General features: G+C 39.6%; 1 protein-coding gene and 1 long non-coding RNA gene across 3 annotated transcripts in view; one reads left to right on the top strand and one right to left on the bottom strand.

The window, feature by feature from the left end:
- ppp3cb (protein phosphatase 3, catalytic subunit, beta isozyme) overlaps positions 1-18,269 on the top strand; it is a 37,493-nt gene that overhangs the window by 13,300 nt on the left and 5,924 nt on the right. Inside the window, exons 3-12 of one of the 2 annotated variants that reach the window (XM_015040474.1) lie at positions 113-224; positions 2,755-2,900; positions 4,732-4,871; positions 7,538-7,615; positions 8,626-8,720; positions 9,996-10,121; positions 10,988-11,065; positions 11,159-11,243; positions 11,845-11,942; positions 15,307-15,354. In XM_015040474.1, coding sequence (XP_014895960.1) covers positions 113-224; positions 2,755-2,900; positions 4,732-4,871; positions 7,538-7,615; positions 8,626-8,720; positions 9,996-10,121; positions 10,988-11,065; positions 11,159-11,243; positions 11,845-11,942; positions 15,307-15,354 — 1,006 coding nt within the window. The remainder of the gene's footprint in view (positions 1-112; positions 225-2,754; positions 2,901-4,731; positions 4,872-7,537; positions 7,616-8,625; positions 8,721-9,995; positions 10,122-10,987; positions 11,066-11,158; positions 11,244-11,844; positions 11,943-15,306; positions 15,355-18,269) is intronic. The other variant, XM_015040475.1, reaches the window with a different exon arrangement.
- LOC106952396 (uncharacterized) overlaps positions 5,646-18,269 on the bottom strand; it is an 18,626-nt gene continuing 6,002 nt past the window's right edge. Inside the window, exons 2-3 of the long non-coding RNA XR_001425976.1 lie at positions 7,564-7,574; positions 5,646-5,659 (exon numbers count right to left, since the gene is read on the bottom strand). This is a non-coding gene — a long non-coding RNA (uncharacterized LOC106952396). The remainder of the gene's footprint in view (positions 5,660-7,563; positions 7,575-18,269) is intronic.

The raw sequence follows: 18,269 nt of genomic DNA, 5'->3' as shown, positions 1-18,269 counted from the left end.
CCACAGTCTGACTCACCCATCACTGTTGCATCTTTTGTTAAAGGTAAAGGTGGCTGTGGCTGCAGAGCCGTCATACTTCTAATGTCTGTCTTTTCTCTCCTGAACCTTTCAGTGTGTGCTCTACCTGTGGTCACTGAAAATCCTCTACCCAAAGACGCTCTTTCTTCTACGAGGAAACCATGAATGTAGACATCTGACAGAATATTTTACCTTCAAACAAGAATGTGAGTTTTGTCACTCTTTGCCCTCCTGATATGACATGCTCTTTCCGTCTGTGTGACATCGTCCCTCTGGCATGCAAGGCTTAAGTTATTTTAGATGTTTGCTTTTTTTTCTGTCTTTTTCCAACAAGAATGCTGGGAACTGTTTTATTAATGCATATGTAGACAATACATATGCCTAAGAGAAAAGAAGTCAGCATGTTCTTCACTAGTGAGGACGACGCCACAGCAGTCACGGTTTCAGGGAACTGTTGGTGTTTTAAGAGAATACGACAAATGAATTTTAGATGAAGTGAGGGCAAAAGAGGACCAATCAAATACTATCGAGGGAGAAGTAACTATGGATGACGGATAAAAGGAGTAGGGATGAGGAATAAAAGAAGCAGGGATGAAGAATGTGGCAGAAATGATGGATGAAAGAAGTAAATTTGAGGGAGAAAGGATAAGGAATGAAAAATTATGGATCCACAAATGAGGGATGAAGGTGACAGGAATATGAGGTAGTGCTAAGGATGAGGAAGGTAGAGATGTGGAACAAAGAAAGTAGAAATGAGGGATGAAGTAGTTAGAGATAAGGGTAGGAGAAGATAGAGTTGGTAGAGTTGGGGTTGAAGAAGGTACAGATGAGGTTTGGAGGAGGTAGGGCTGAAGCCACAGGCCATGAAAGGGACACAGCAAACATTTGAAGGAAGGACATCACTCTTTTTTGCACCTACATGACAAAATCAAATTGTGGGGAAGCTGGTCAGGGTTAACAGGAACAAGGATGGACGGAGCTAAATACAGGACAGCAATGGAAGAAAAACTGCTAGAGGCAGATGTTCACATTTTAGCAGGACATCAATCCTAAACTCATATCCTCAGGTCCACTGGAATGGTTAAGGACAAAGCAGCATCTCATGTTAGAATGGCCCAGTCAAAGTCCAGACTTACATCCAATTAAATACTTGTGGAAAGGCTTAAACACTCATGCTCAAAACATTTCACACTGGATTAGCTGATAATTTATTTGATCAGTTAATCCACACATGATCATCCGGATATTTTCTACTTCCAGTTGAATCTCCTCTCCTCCTCATCTCAACTTTTCCTCTCTTTCTGCTCCTGCTGTTGGGAATTTGTGTCCCTCCTTCCCCACACTACCCCGTCTCTCTCCATCCATCCCTCCTCATTCTTTTCCTCTCTCCGCGTATGTGTCGGCCTCCGCCGCCGCCGCCATGTTTCGGCATCCTGTCCGAGTGTGGGTGATTAGCGGCGAATTAATTTTGCCCTTAATGATTGGCTCAGGGACTTGCTCCTCTGTGTCTGATTGGCCAAGGGACGAGGAAGCTAATTTCCCCTGGTGCTCGTGGCGAATAGTGGTTGCCCTCAATTACCATCTGCTATGTGTGTGAGCGCGCGTGTTTGTGTGTGTGCGCAAGCGCAAGCGCTATGGCTGCGCGCGCGCGTATGTCTTCATAAATGTTTGAGTGCGTGGAAGGAGCTGACAACTGGTGGACTGGCAATAACGAGCTCTTGCTCTACACCAGGCAGATGGAGAGGATGACAAACACGCTCCTCGCTGAAGAACACCGGCTATTGGTACCCTGAAATATTAACGTTTTCCTTCCCTTTTCCGTCACCGTTCCTGCTTCCATCTCTCCTCTGTTTGAAATTAGTTTCCTCCCTTTGTGGCCTCCCTTCTTTAAAAATCCGCCGTCTTTATCTTTACTTATCTGCGTTCTCTGATCTATTTTCGGCTGTGTTTTAATCCCTTTTTGTGTCAATTAGTTTGTTACAGCCTCTTGTAAAATATTCTTAGAAAGACACTGTGTGGAGAAGTGTGTTTTTTCCCCCTGCTGCTTCAAGCTTTTATTTGTGCCAGAAATGTTTTTTCTGTAGCGAGTTTGAATTTATACAAAGCGTTGTAAAAGTATTCATAGTCCACAAATGTTAACATTACAACCCCAGTCTTCAATGTGTTTTCACTTGGGATTTTATTTGAGGAAAAAGCACAAAGTACAGTGTGAATTTTTAGTGGAAGGACAAAATTAAGGGGTTTGTAAAAACAAAATCTAAAAAAAATTTTAATGTTGCTCTGGACTTTGACTGGGCCATTGAAAGAAGTGAAAATCTTCCATTTTGTTCTGATTTTGCGTCTTAAATTAGACTATTTACTAAACAGATGACTATTGTAGGAAAATGGATGAACTGCATATTTTCAAATAATTGTTGTTACCCCTCTATTACATCCATCATACATAACAGCAACACACTACTTAAGAGTATTTGTGTATTTGAAAAGGTTTAAGAAGTGCAAATAATTTTGTGACACATTGTTATGATATTAGCTAACTGTTATGCCAGCTATATGAATACATATACACTGAGAACAGCCGCACAGACTTCTGCCAGAAATGACCATTTAGTCAGAGAGTAAAAGCGGTGTAGATTTGTTAGTGTGTTGGCTGTTGGAAGCGTTGTCTATCAACGTGCGAACAAGTGTGTGTTTGTCCCGAATGCTGAAACGTCCCTCTACTCCTCTGACCTCCAGGTAAGATCAAGTACTCAGAACAGGTGTACGATTCCTGCATGGAGGCGTTCGACTGCCTTCCCCTGGCGGCGCTGATGAACCAGCAGTTTCTCTGTGTCCATGGGGGGCTTTCGCCCGAAATCCACACACTGGACGACATTAAGAAGGTACAACAGAAACCAAACACACACACACACACACACACACACACACACACACACACACACACACACACACACAGTATGTAGAATTAACATCCTGAACCAGATCTCTCAGAATGTTGTAATCGATGAAATTCTGCGAGTTAAATTTGTTCAATAGTTTGATCATGTTTAGTTAAATACGATGCACCAGAAATCGCTTTATGTGTTCCACTGCAGTAACACATAAAGCAATGTGTTACTGCAGCACTTATTAAAGCATAGAGGACATATCCTGGAAAATACGTAGACAGTTCTCCCTCTTTATGTCACTTCTTTATTCAAATATGAAGACCTGAAGAGATTCAGCTTTGAAATAATTCTGCATGTGACTGAATGGAGAGTTGAACACATGCTTAACTTTTGTTTTGCTGGAAGACCACCTGGTGCAATATTAAATATTTTTAAAAAGCCATAACTAATATTTAAAACATGTATTGTAAAACATGGCTGTATGTCAATCCATACAGCCATGTTTTAGGATTTTATTTTTACTTTCGTAAGTACATAAATAACAAAAATGTGTTTTTATTCTTTTCTTTACACTTCATATTAACAGATCAGATCAATCGGATAGCTAGATAGTCAAGCTCAGAATTATTCATACCCTTGCCATATTTACATTTAGCTGGCCAGCAGTAAAAAGGAGGATTTGATTGCTGCAATCAACATTCTCATTTTCCTGTCTTCGTTTTTTTTAAGATCATGGAAAAGATTCTAATTTTTAACATGTCATTTTTAAAAATAAAATTTAAAAAATCCTCCTTTTTCACTATTTTCTGAGAGTCTTTTATCATTTCTCTTTACTCTGGAAAAAAAATGTTTCTTTGAACCAACGTTAAAAAAAAATAAAATAAAATTAGCTGTAACAAATTAGAGTACATTTTTAAAAGTTGGTTCTAAGAAACATTGTTTATAGTGTTGTTGGTGTTAATTTTTAATTATTGGATGTTTCAGGGTAAAGATTGGTTTGATTAACGATAAGCATAATTCTTGATTGTTAAATCATTTTATTAATGCCAAATCTTACACAGATTAAGAAACAGATAAATTCCTGGTTTCTTTAAAATGAGTAAAAATTCATCCTTCAGCTAAATTTTCAAACAGGTTATGAAACTGGCTGACCTACGTGCGTTGTTAATATGTGGATGACCGGCGCTGCAGCTGGCTGACAGTGTGCAGTCAGAAGCCCGACTCTGAGGAGTCAACATGCCAACAGCTCTCAGGTTTCCTGCCCTTCATGGCTCGGCGCTCCCTGATCGCTCTCGGTGCAAAACCCACACGGACGCTACTATCAGGGTTAATGGAACATGATGAGCTCAATGAAAGCACACCTGCAGGCAGCCACAAACCTGCAGCAACTTTTTTTTATGAATGCCTTAAAACAATAAACAGAATCATTGGATAACACTGGAGCGAGGAGAGAAACCGTAGCAGGAACATGTACAGTTCCCAGAAGCCACGGCATACAAAGAAACACACACTTCCTCCTCTAATGGCAGTGTTTCCATGGTGAATCTGCTGGTGTGACATCTTCTCCCTCCTGTGCGGTGAGGGTTGCCATGGAGATGCTCCGCTCTTGACAGTGTGTGTTTGTGTGTTTATTTTATTTTTATTTTTTTCCCCGTGTTTTCTGCCCTCGTTCCGCTCTGATTTATACTCTATGTGCTCGGTTGCGGTTATGTGACTGTGGCGCACAAACAGCATTTTTCAGCTCATGTTTCTGAGGTTTTTATTTTAACATTCATGGTGAGAATTTGTGTCTCTGTACGCTTACGTGTGTGTGTCCGTGTCCCAGTTGGACCGATTCAAGGAGCCCCCAGCGTTTGGGCCCATGTGCGACCTGCTGTGGTCGGACCCCCTGGAAGACTTTGGCAACGAGAAGACCCAGGAGTATTTTGGCCACAACACGGTCAGAGGATGCTCCTACTTCTACAGGTACAAAAACACACAGCCAGGTCTTACATCAACACAAGCAACATTCAAAAATAAAGGCTTCGGAGAATGTCTTTTGTCAAAACATGACCTTCTTTTAATAGTGAACAAAGAAAAGTGCTCTTTTCTTCTATATGTCTAGCATCGAGTAGTGAGCCCCCTCCCCTACACGTTGCTGTATGCTGTCAGTCAGCTGTGAATGCCATGTGTCAGCTACCATTGGTGGGACCTCATAAGGTTTTTCTAAGAAATATTTGAAATTTTAAAAAGGTAATTATGTGTTAGCTTGTCTGTCGGTGTTACGACCAGTCTAGGGGGTCCAGGTCGCAACATGAAGGATCCATCCTCCTCTGATCTCAGCAACCGACACACAAAGTTGAACAGTTGATTATTATTTATTTTAAAAAGATGTATTTGACAAAGATGTTACAAATGGAGTATTTGGCTTCAGAGTGAGCTATCGCCGAAAACAACAAACAAAAGGAAACTACCTAAATAGTAACAGAAACTTACCTAATCGAAAGCAAATAAACCAAAGGACAAAAACTTACCTTCCTAACTAAGAAAAACATGAGAAAACTGAGGAAACATAAACGGCAGCTCACTCCTACACTCCAGAACTCTAACACAGACAGACAAACAAAGGAAAGGGGTGTGGCCGGTGGAGATAAGTCGAGGATGGAACCCAGGAAGTTCGCTTCAGCAGCCTTTATATTCGTCACCTCCGGGAAGCAGCCAATTAGACGTTCCGTCGTCTTCTGGAAAGCCAATCAGGGACAGGTACCTGCACACTCATGTTAGTATAATTAACCTTACGACGCCGGTCGTAACAGTCGGTATAACAAACAATCTACTACAGACTTAGTAACATACCAATTAGTAAAAGTAAGCAGAATTGTATTTGTATAGCACCTTCCAAAGATAAAATCACAAAGTGCTTCATTGAATCTGTAGGAAAAGCCCATCAAACATAACATCAAATCAAAATTTAAAGCTTGTCTATACGAATAGGCTTTTAGCAGCGTTTTAAAATCTTCAGTGGAATTTATCCACCATGGGTAAAATCAACTTGTTAGTAGAGTTTAGATTTATGATCTAAGCCCAATGCACATTCCAGATGATCGACCTACTCTGCGATTACAACAAGCGACAAAATGGAGCTGGAAGACGTTAAACCAAAGCTAAAAACTGACAAAGTTACGCTGCTTACTCAAATTATGATCTAAAAGGAAAATAAGCAAATCTTAATTAGAATATGCGAGGCTTCCTTCAGGCTCGACCTATAATGCAACTTCACCAGTCGGGCTGGATCGGCCTCGAACATGACGCCCACACGACTCCCTCACTCAGCTCCTTCAGACTAGTCAGCAGCAATTAGCAAATTGCTAATTGCAATTAGCAATTAACTGGAACTGAGCATCATTTGAGCTCATTATAGGAGCTACTTCTGAGAGAAACGCTGGTAAAAACATTAAAGCGTTAACAGAGGAGCCATGTTAGGATGACTTCCTGAAGGCAGAGTTTCAGAAAGAGCAGGAGCTTCTTAAAGAGACAGAGACTCAATTTCAAGTTAAATTAGGAAGTAACTTTTCTTTTAAGTCATATTTAATACAGCACGTTTATAACAACTGACGGTAACAGAGTTACTTGATTGTGCTATAAAATGGCAGTATATGCCTGTAAAATACATGACACTTCCCCTTTAAAGCTCTCATCATAGTCACCAGCCCTTTTCACAAACTCCCTCCAATAAAACTGAATATTCCCTACGAGCTCTGGCAGTTTCAGTCCATTTGAACAAGAGAGAGCAGTCCGTTAGCCTCCGAGTCCCGACGCTTATGAAGCTCACAGATATAAACTAACCTGATGTTCAAACAAGCCTGGGGAAATGCAATATGCAGACATACAAAGCTACTCTGCAGGAGCAATATCATTAAGGCGGGCAGTCGAAACAGAGATGGATGACTTTCTCTGGCCTCACTCGGTGCGTTTCAATTATTGGGGCGCCTTGTGGGCGCGCGGCGCAGGTGAGACGAGCTGCTCAACTATAAATCAGAAAGCTAATAAGTTTCAGGTAGACTTTGGGGCTGTTATTTTTGGGATGTGACACAGAAAGAAGAGTTCAATCACATCCGAGGTTCACTTAGTAATTTCAGGGATTTGCAGCAGAGAGAAGGAAAGAAAAAAAAAACACGGCCAATGCGAAGAGCATGCGAGTAAACACACCGAGACGTTCGCCAGCGCACGCACACAGTTCAGCTTCAGCATGAAAAGATTTCCCACAATCCCCGGGGAGACTGCACGGTTCTGTTGCTATGACGACCGGCTACTCCTGCCAGATATGGAGGGATGTTAAGATACGGCGAGGGAAACGAGGGAGGGAGAGCAGCCGATGGTGGCGGCAGGATGGAGAGGAGGAGAGGAGGAGAGACGGAGCCGACCCCGGCGAGGCCGAGGCGGCGTTGTGACACGCTTCCTGCTCGTTTTCCAGGTTTAGGAGACACAGCAGCGGTAAAACAACCAGGCACCGACAGCACAGCACGGAGCGGCAGCCATGAGCCGAGCTCTCACTGACGCTCCCTGCTGGCCACACAGCGGCCATAGCAGTGCCGCTTACAGGATATTTCTCTTGTTTCTTCCTAATTCTGTCGTCTTTTTCTCCGTGCCAGTTATCCTGCAGTGTGTGAGTTCCTACAGACCAACAACCTGCTGTCCATCATCAGAGCGCATGAAGCTCAGGATGCCGGGTGAGTCAGCTACCATCAAATTACAAAATTATTTAACCTGTTAGTTTGACATTCAGCATTCAGGAACCTTTTTCTCAAGTTTATTTGTGTAGCACATTTCAGCAACGAGGCAGTTCAGAATGCTTTACATCACACAAACATAACACAGTAGCCAATTAAAAAACAAGCAATAAACGTTACATTTTGTCAAATGCTATCATCGAAATCGTCAAGCAAATACACAAATATGTAGAATAATGTTCTAATTATTAATCAAAGAGAACTCTAAACAAATTGGTTTCTAGCTTTAATTGAAAACTTAATTAAAACTCAGTGTTTCAACTGTTTGCAGTTTTCTGGAAGTTTGTTCTCCAGGTTAATGACTCGTCAACACTGAATGCTGCTTCTCCATGTTTGGTTCTGGTTCTGGGGATGAAGTTTCCGTACTAACGTGGAGGCGCTGTGACAAAATCCTCACAACATCAACGAATCATTTTGTTCAAACTGCACCGCAAACAGAAGAACACAAAGTCACATTTATCATAAACATAAACCTTCATTTTGCCTGTTTCTGTTCGTGATCAGACATTTAGCTGAGAGCAGCAGCCAGCTAGTATAACACGACTTTTTTGAAACCATTAATATCTATGAAAAAGTAATGTAATTTAAATATTTAGATTTTTTTATGGACATCAATATATTTATTAGTAACAAAGAACTTATTTTACATCTAAGATAAACTCCAACAAACTCCACGGACATACAGAAATACAAGTATAGACACTGCTTTTATTCAAAGTCTATGCTTGTTATTGTGACTAAGCTGTTATTTTTGCAAACACTGAAGTCTTTGCTCGGTGCATCGACACCTATCTTTTTTATTTTTCTGTTACTGCCTACCTGTCTCACTTTGAGCCAGTCCCTGTCTGGTTGCAGAGACCTCTGAAGCAACCCGTCCGACTCCATCTGCAGCTCAGCGTCTCATTTGAATAGCGCTAACGTGGGCGACTTGTTTGCCTCTCCCTGCGCAGATATCGCATGTACAGGAAGAGTCAGACGACGGGCTTCCCCTCCCTCATCACCATCTTCTCTGCGCCCAACTACCTGGACGTCTACAACAACAAAGGTTTGGCGCACGCGCCGGCACAGAAAATGTTTGGAAATGTTTTTGTACTCCTTAAAATGACTCACATTTTTGTCATGTGACAATCTCAAACCTCGAGGTATTTTATCGAGATTTTATTTAGTAGACCAATAATTTGTCTACTGGATGACAAATCGTCATCCAGTAGAAGCAGGATGACGATTTGTGGTTTTTGAAATGTAGATGTAGGCGAAAGGGCTTAACCTCAATTTTTTAAATACCTGAACTGATTTTAGATTTTAATTGATTTTTGTTTTTCCCTCACTTTTTTTATTTACTAAAAAGACATTACAAGTTACAGAAAAGTGACTTTTACTTCAGTCACCCCTTCTAAGTTGTATGGCGGGGTCTCATGGGCCAGGCTCTAAGGATTTTTGTTTAAGTATGAGAATATAGTCACAATATCAGCATAAAAAGATGAAAAGATGTTTTAATATTCCAAGGAAAAAGTTGTTTTAATGAGAACAGGCGTAGAGTTATCAGGATCAGACATAAGCATCTTAGTCTGTGATTCTTTCTTCTAAATAAACTCAGCTGTTTCCAGGATCGTTTCAAAGTTCGTCTACTGATTATAATTTGATGCTGACATGTTAAAAGATTAAGTGTTTCTATTAATTATAAAGTACTATTTACAAAACCTATGCCAAAGTACATCCTCACAAGATGCTCAACATTTCTCATTTTAATTTTTAGTTTGTTTTCATGTTGGGGTTCTCATGAAATTACTACTTTATTTTCCTAATATTACGACTTTATCGTTGTAACATTACAACTTTTATTGTAGCTTCAGAATAAATCATAGGCTGGCTTGCGTCTTTCCCATTGTAGAGTTGACCTGAATTCAAAGTCCACACATAATTACAATCTGTAAAACACACTTTTTAAACAAAATGGCGGCTCTTGGTGTGCTGACATCACTCTGAATTATGAAAAGCCAAGAAGTGTATTGGTGAAAAAAGATTTTCCAAAAATGAAATCTTCAAAAACCAAAAATGATTTATTGGTTTACATGAATCCAGCTGTTGATAAAAAAAAAAAACTGAATTTCTCTTCTACTGGCCGGATAGAAGTAAAATACATAACGGCTTGTTGTTGCAATGTGAGTGTGAACACTTTAGCAAGTTATTACAGGTTTATTTTATACACATATTTGAGACAGAGTCAGCGTTTCAGCTGTTTTAACCGTTCTTGTAAAGTTTCGGTCCTGTTCAAGCATCCTAATTGTGTGTATCTGTGTGTGTGTGTGTGTGTGTGCAGCGGCGGTGTTAAAGTATGAGAACAATGTGATGAACATCCGTCAGTTCAACTGCTCTCCACATCCTTACTGGCTGCCCAACTTCATGGACGTCTTCACGTGGTCGCTGCCTTTTGTAGGAGAAAAAGGTACCAAATATAAACAGTCCATCCTGATGGACTCACTGCATGATCTCTGACCTGTCAATATTAAATAAATATTGATGTTACCTGCAGACATATTCACATTTTATCAGCCAGATATCTTCAAACTGCCCCTCAGTCAGCTTATCTCCACCGAGGCCATGAAGAAAAGGCACAAATCAGAATATAATCCACTGATCAAAGTGTCAGTCTTAACTTATGCTTTGAGTTATTGGTAAAAAGTATGACAACAAGAAACGTTACTATGTTGTCAATTAGACAAAAATCTGCCTTGAAACCACAGATAAACATCTAATTGTCTTAATTTTTGCAGTGTCTGAATGGGAAACAATAAGTCATGCTGTATTCACAGCATTTTATTGTAGAAAACAATCATAACATTGTTTATATTTTTAAATCTATTTTCTAATTTCTGGGTCCAGTTACAGACAGTTATGAATGTAAACCACTGGTGTCCATGTATTTCTGTTTTGTGTGTTTTTTTTTTGTTTTGTTTTTTTTATTTATTACTGCCACAAATTTAGCTATTTAAAAACCCATTTGTGCCCACCATCTGTAATTACCCTGCAGGAGTCGAGTCCGGCCATATGGTGGCGCCACAGTAAGGACAACGGAGGAGGAAAAAGCTCAAACCATTTTGTGCTTCTGGCTTCCTGAACTTATAAATCCTGACAAAATCTTTCTGCAGTCAAATGATGCTGTGATGAGGATCACATTAGAGCAGAACAATTTACTTTATAATACTTTGAAAGTCTAAAAGGAACTCCTTCCTTCTGATGTGTAACTTTGTTGTGATCGATTTGACATCTCAAAAACAGAATAATTAAAACGCGTTTCTCTGTTTGTGACAGTGACGGAGATGCTGGTCAACGTTTTGAGTATCTGCTCAGATGATGAACTCATGAACGACGGAGAGGAAATCTATGACGGTGAGACGTCATAGATGACAGAAGAAACCTTTTTAGTGTCAACACATTTGTTTTGATGTATTAAGACTCTATATTTCTCTGTTGCTTTGACAGCCAGTGCAGCCGCAGCGAGGAAAGAGGTTATCAAAAACAAGATCCGGGCCATCGGGAAGATGGCTAAAATGTTCTCTGTGTTACGGTGGGTCGAGTTTCTGTCACACAACATGTCGGTGTGCAACCGTCTGGACGAACGCCTACCTTTAAAAGCAATAGTCTGTTGATTCTGACAGCAAATTTCCTTTTGTCTGGAAAATTTAGTGACAAAGTTGCAAAGCTGGTTTCATTGGAGTGCCTATTATGAACCGAGAACCTGGTGGAAGGGTCTGTCAGTCAGGCCTCTCTCTCAGGCAGAGCAAAATAAGAACAGTGGCTGACATTTAGACTTTTGTGAATGTATATAAGGTAGATTGATTTCTCGTGTTAAGTATCGGCCGATCAGCAATTTCCCAAAATTAAGAAAATCTGAGTGATTTCTTGGCGCAGCCCTATAGAAAATCCAATCATCTGTAAATCTGTCTGTACAGATGTCTATAAGCTGCTTCTTCCTTCCTAATCTTTTGCAGAAGTCAGCTGTCATTGCATTCTTTTATTTGTAAATCACATTTTGGAGTTCTGCTTTTTAAATCTGTCACTGTGTTTTTGCAGGTGTGCTGTGTGAGGAAGTGTGTAGTTCTCTGAATTTCTCTCCCGATAAACCCATTTCTCCTTTTTTCATCCCCGCTCACATCCGTCCTTTGCAGGGAAGAGAGTGAGAACGTTCTGACCCTGAAGGGGCTGACTCCTACCGGCATGCTGCCCAGTGGGGTCCTGTCCGGGGGCAAGCAGACCCTGCAAAGTGGTGAGAGCTTCACAAACAAACAGCCCGACACACATATACAGAGCCTCACAAAAGTGTTCACACCTCTGGAAGGGTTGCAGATTTTGTCGTGTTACAGCCACAAACGTCAAAGCATTTTATTGAGATTTAATTTGAGAGACCAACAGAAAATAGTGCAAATTTGTGAAGAAGAAAAGAAATATTCATAGTTTCCAAAAATTCCTGTCAGAAAACATGATGGAGACGGCAAAGGACCTGATACAGTGGAGGTTCACTCTCCGTCCAATTTGACTCAGATTTGAGTTATTTAGCAGAAAATATTTTTTAAAAATCACTTTCTAGAGGTGCAGAGCTGGTAGAGACACTGCAACAGCCTCTACAAAGTGTTGACTATAAAATATATATATATAAAGGATACATATCTTTTATATCTTTATATATATTTTATTTTATTTTATTTTTTTTTTTTACATATTTGTTGAAACTGTCATTATGTTGTGAAAGTGATATAAGAGATAATCTGAGCTCCTCTGCCTTTTCCCACTGCTAACTAGAAACAACCAATCAGAGCCAGGAGGCAGATGATATTGCTGTCAATTATTCTTGCATACGTGCTGCTCATTCCCTCTTTCCCTCCCTCCGTTAGTCTCTGCTAAGCTACAGCTTCCTCCTGACAGCAGAGTCTGCCATGAAAGCTAAGGCTAGTTAGCATGGCCACTGAGATAGGCAGATAAATGGGTTTCCTGTAGCAGTAAGTTGTTTCTCCGCCTTTAGTACATTGAGCATTGCATACACAAGGTTGATTGACAGCACTAAGACCTTCCTCCTGGCTCCGATGAGTTGTTTTTGGTAAGGAGCGATGCATTTCTGTAGACGGCAATAATAGCTCAGAGATAAGGCAGAGGAGCTTGATATTGTCACAGATTACCTCATGTCTCATACTATACTCTCACGTCACAGTGACAGCTTTAACAAAAGTCATATTTTTTGTAAAAGTTACACACTGTAGCTTTAAATTCTCTATTATTTTCATTCCTCTTCACACATATTCACAATTTTCTGTTGGTCTCTGACATAAAATCCCAATAAGACGCGTTGAAATTTGCGACAAAATGTGGAACTCTTCAAGAGGTGTGAACATGGCCGACACTTCCAGAGCTAAGACTGTGCACTGATCGTACAAAGACACTCCACAGATTTTACTCTGAAACACACATTCAGAAACAAATGTTGAGGAAAAAAAAACCTCTCAACACATTGACCAGCTTCATCCTCCAGCCCGCCACTCTTCTCCTCCTTTCCAGCTGTTTCTTTGCTCTCATCTTTTTGCCTCACTGACTCGCTCACTCTCTCCACCTCACCTCATAGCCGAGGATACTAACAGCCTGCTGAGTGTGTGTGAGCGTGAACGTGGATAACCCTCAACGCAGACACGAGTCAGAACAGGACAGAACATGGATGGTGTCAATTTGAAAAAAAAAAGTGTAAACGGTGACAGAACCGACACAAATGTGTGTGAGTGTGTGTGAGAGAGAGACAGGAAGCTAGCTAGAGAGCTAACTCAAGCCGCTGCTAACACCAGCTGCTCTCTAAAGCTGAGGCTGCCTTGATAATGCTCGGAGGGCTTTGCATGTTTAAAGCCTGAAACATGTCTCTGACTCTCACTTTAAGAACTGTGGACTCTTGGGTAATCAGTTTTAATTCATTTTTACTCTAACATGCTTGTTTTTTTAGGTTGACTTGTGTATGAATTCCCTGTCGAGTGTTTATGCAGTTCTAAATATGTTCATTTTTAACAACAACAAAAAAGAGTTGATTAAAAAGATGCGCACTCAAAAAAATAATAATTTGTTGGATGGACTCTAAAAAAAGAAAATAAATTTCTAAACAACTATTTGATTCTGATTCACCATAAATAAACTATGTTGTAGATTATTATGTCAGCAATGGGTTTAAGGTTGGAAAGTGTCCATCTTTACCCTTAACTCTGTAAAATTATACCAAACTCTCTGGCAGAGATAATTAGTGAGATAGAAACAGATGCAATCATCTTTTAAAACAAAGACAAAAAGACATCTTACAGTAGCAATTAGCATGATTAGCTTAGCTAGATTAGCATAGCTAGATTAGTATAGCTAGCATTACTAAAACAGGAGTACATGTGTTTCCAAGAGGTCCTTTCCTGAACTTTAAGTTTCTAATGCCTGTTTCACATGGCAAGATTTGAAAATCCTCAGCAAATTTTCTAAACCTGAGAACTTGCCCACATGACGATTAAAAACAGTCATAGATAAAACAGGTTTGGTCAAATACAACACACCACACACAGACGGATTTTACTCATGAACATGGAGATGTCAGAAGGAAAATTTCTTGAGACCAAACATGAGTTCAGACTAAACAAACATGGCAGACGAGGAAGAAGCAATGCCAGTAGTTTGGGGTCTATTTTTAGCAGATAAAAACACAATACAAAGATGTCCACCAGACTTTCTGGTGTGCCATTTTGAATTCCCCTTCATGTTTCTGGCTTTCTGATTAGATACTCATCACAGTCAACAGGCTCACTCTCAACACACCACACACAGCAGGAATATCTCCTAAGATTATATTTAGATACGTTACAATAATCAAATCATCTCTAAGATTCTCAGATGGGGCGTTCGGAAGAGAGATCGATTTAATTTATCCTGCCGTGTGAACCAGGCATGAGGGATAATTGACATTTCCAAGTGAATTATGTTCTTTAGCATACAGAAACTGATAGCTCAAAAGGAAATAATATACTTTACTGTTATACGTTCAGCCTTAATGTTGTCTGCTGAAAATCTTGCTCTCTTGCAGCGTGAGTGCTTCATCAGACTTCATTTTAAAAAACGTAATTGATTCTGGAAATAGTTAAGTTTGACTTCATTCATCCACAGAACAGAGTTATTTAGTTCAGTGTAAGCTGACTTGAATAAGATTGGATATTTTAACATTTTTAGCCTCTTGTCAGTCTGTTTCCTGGTGTGTCTCTAACACTAATAGTTTTTTGTAACCTCAACCCATACATTGATCTCTTACAATATAGTAAAATTTATCTATTTTTTATATTCATTCAACAAATTATTTTGTGTAAGATCAGCAAACCACCAGTAACAAACAGTAAGTGATTTAACAAACCCAGTTTAGTTGTTTTTTAGAGTGTAGCTGTGGTCTCTTCTACACTCTTTTTGTGCCCTGAGGCAGATATTTAAATCCACAACAGCATGTTTCAGCCTTCACCTCGTTTTCCTTCCCCTCCTTCTTTCTTTGTTTGCCATCTTCTCCTCCGGATTCTGTCTTCTCTCTCTCTCTCTCTCTTCCTGTCATTCCTTCTCTCTCTTCTTTTGCCATCCTTCAGCTACCATTGAGGCCATTGAAGCTATCGAGACAGTTAAGGACGCTGAAGGTAAAATCACTCTCATTTCACTGTGCGCGCTCAGCCGCCATGCCTGTGAGGTCATAGATCTCCTTTACCCACAATGCACCCAGCTCTTTTAACCACATCGCCTCTCAAAACTAAAGCCTGAAACCGCTTCATGCTGCGGTCGCCACGCAAACACACGCATACACACACGCAGACACACACTTGTGTTGCCTCCACTACACACACAAACACTTCTCCACATCGCCTTCAGATGCAGCTCTCACCACAAGACACGTTTCCATAAAAAGAAGAAGAGCGGGGCAGTGGTCATGGTTACTCTGATGTCTCACTGTGTCTTTTCCTGATGTTTAAGGGATTATTTAAGTCTGTATGCAATAAATCCGTCTTCTTACAAGCAGAATATGAGTTACTTGTGATCGTAATAGAAAGATAAGTAGGATTTTAGGAGGAAGTTTAGCCAACGTTACAAGGTTGAATCCCAGCTTTTCAGCAGCTGGTCACATGATGACCAAAGTGCAGAAAGGAACAAGTTATGCCTACGCATGTGTCAAAGTGAAGTGATTGCATAGGAGTTTTCTTTGCTGAAGGGAAATTTATTTAAGAGAAAACAACAACAACAACAACAAAAACGCTTTTAGCTGCTTCTGGAAATTTTTTGCTGTAACTGCAGTTCTGTGAAAATGATTTCCAGCCCTTGCATAGTTCTTCTTTCTTTGCTTTTTAAAAAATCACACTTACGGTACATGTTTCAGATTACAAAGGGCTGAAACGATTAATTGTATTAATTGTGATTAATTGATTACTTAAATAATTGTCAAGTAATTAACTGAAGTAAACAAACTCAAAATAAAGGCAATTTGTTGAAAGAAAAACATTCTTAGAGCTGTTAAGTCAAAAATGTACTATACATGTATATACATTTTGCATTTAAGATTAAAATGGAAAATGTTCAAATTCAAATGTTCAAATTCTATAAAAATCTTCTATTAATAATCAACAGATTAGCCATCCTATGCATTGATGTTGAGCACAAAGTGCTGAGCTTTTCATATGTTTGAAGTACCTTTTAGCTGCAGATTCTTCCTGTGCTTCCAATGATCAAACACTGAAGGATCATAATGCCATCGCATTTTAGGCAACACATTTTTTATTTTCTTATTTTAAAGGGAGTTGAATTGTTTGTTGCTGTTTTTTGCACCTTTTAATGTATTTCTAATAGTATACAAAAAAGGAAAGAGAAAAATAAGCAAAATGTGAAAATTGTTTCATCAAATTAATTGATTAATTGTCAGAATAACCGCTAACTGAAATAATCATTAGTTGCAGCCCTAAAGTTAAGGAAGTCAGGTTGGTTTGGTAGTTTTTTCCCCTATAATATAATTATTATTTGAAAACAGCATTCAGAGTTCACTGAGCTCATCTTTTTCTGATATTAAAATGTTCTGGTTAATCTGAAACACTAAGTGTGACTGAAAAGCAGAAATTGAAGAAATATGTAAAGATTAAAAAAAAAAAAATCACCGTCCTCTATGGTTAAAATCATCACGTCTCTATAGTTTTTGACAGAAAATCATTTTGAAACGAAGCTGGGGTAAAAGTACCGAGATGTCTGTTTGTGCTGCTGAGCAACTTGTTGCCATGGCTTCTGTGCCGAGTGAAGTACTTGGTGATCCGTCTGCATGTCCTAGTTAGCCTCACCGCTTTGTGTGTAGTGCTGTCTTTAGCTTACCTGAAGTACAGTCCATAATTTGTTTGTTTGAATAAATTATGGAAATCCCTTTTGCTTTTATGTTCTTATGTATTCGTAGCTTATGTTGCAGAGCGTGTTGTGGAGTATTTTGACAGTCGCCTTTGTTCAAAAGAGACGCAAGACGCTCTTCCAAAGATGATTATTACAAGATTTTCACTCTGTCAGAGTATTTAGCTATATGTGCGAGAACAAGCACATAATGTACTGATACAAATAAAATTTTGGCTAAATTACTGGAAGACTGAAGATAAGGAGTTTCTGGGAGGTTGTTTTCCTCTCTGGTTTGAACTGTCCAAGGTCGCAGTCTGCAGGTGCAAATTCCAGAGTGGTGAAATAAGCTGAGAAACACTCTCTCTCTCTCTCTCTCTCTCTCTCTCTCTCTCTCTCTCTCTCTTTGTCTGCCCTCTTTGTAGAGGGATAGTGGATATTAAAAGCGATGTACTTTCATCTTTTCTTCACTTCCCTGATCCAGCCAGGGGAGTCATTGCTCATTTCCTTTGCTTAATTTCTTAATAAAATAATCAAAATGCATTTTGATTTGTTCTTGATTGACTCAATGTTTCGCCTTAGGTAAAGATTTATTTATTTCCTTAAACTCAGATGATGTTTTTTCACTCATTACCACAGTGAAACCACATTATGTCTGGAAAATCATCACCATTACAGAATGAACTTAGAACATTTCAGATGTGTTTGTAGCTTTCGCTTTATGATTCGGTTGGAAGGGGAAAACACTACCGGGGACTTTCTGTTTCAGTGCCTCAGCGCTGTCCTGTGACTCAGTGTGGCACGTAGTCCTTCCTGTAAACATCACACTTTGTAGTCAGCACACAGTGAACCAGAGCTTTATCTAGTCGTAAAACACAGATTGAGCTCTGGAAAAGTATTCATCCCCCCAGTAAACATGTTTTAAAATTATTATTTCTCTCCTTACAAGAAACCTCAGTGTATTCTATGGGGATTTTCTGCTTTGAACCAACACAAAGTGTGGTGTTAATGGGAAGCAGAAGGAAAATGCTACAGAAAGATGCAGTTTGAACTGAGTTTTTATTTAGAGTTAAGGCAAATGCATTCCACACATTTTAGTTTTTGTTTCTAAAAATGTTTAAAAACCACATCTTTCCCCCCCCCCCCCCACCCCCCACCCCTTTTTTTTTCTCTTTTTTTTTTTTTCTTTTCTTCATTC

The sequence above is a fragment of the Poecilia latipinna genome, unplaced genomic scaffold (genome assembly GCF_001443285.1).
Source record: "Poecilia latipinna isolate Pla-1442-1.1 unplaced genomic scaffold, P_latipinna-1.0 Scaffold511, whole genome shotgun sequence".
Lineage (NCBI taxonomy): Eukaryota > Metazoa > Chordata > Actinopteri > Cyprinodontiformes > Poeciliidae > Poecilia > Poecilia latipinna.
The sequence above is the reverse complement of the archived record's forward strand: the minus strand, read 5'-3'. Positions and strand labels throughout refer to the sequence as shown.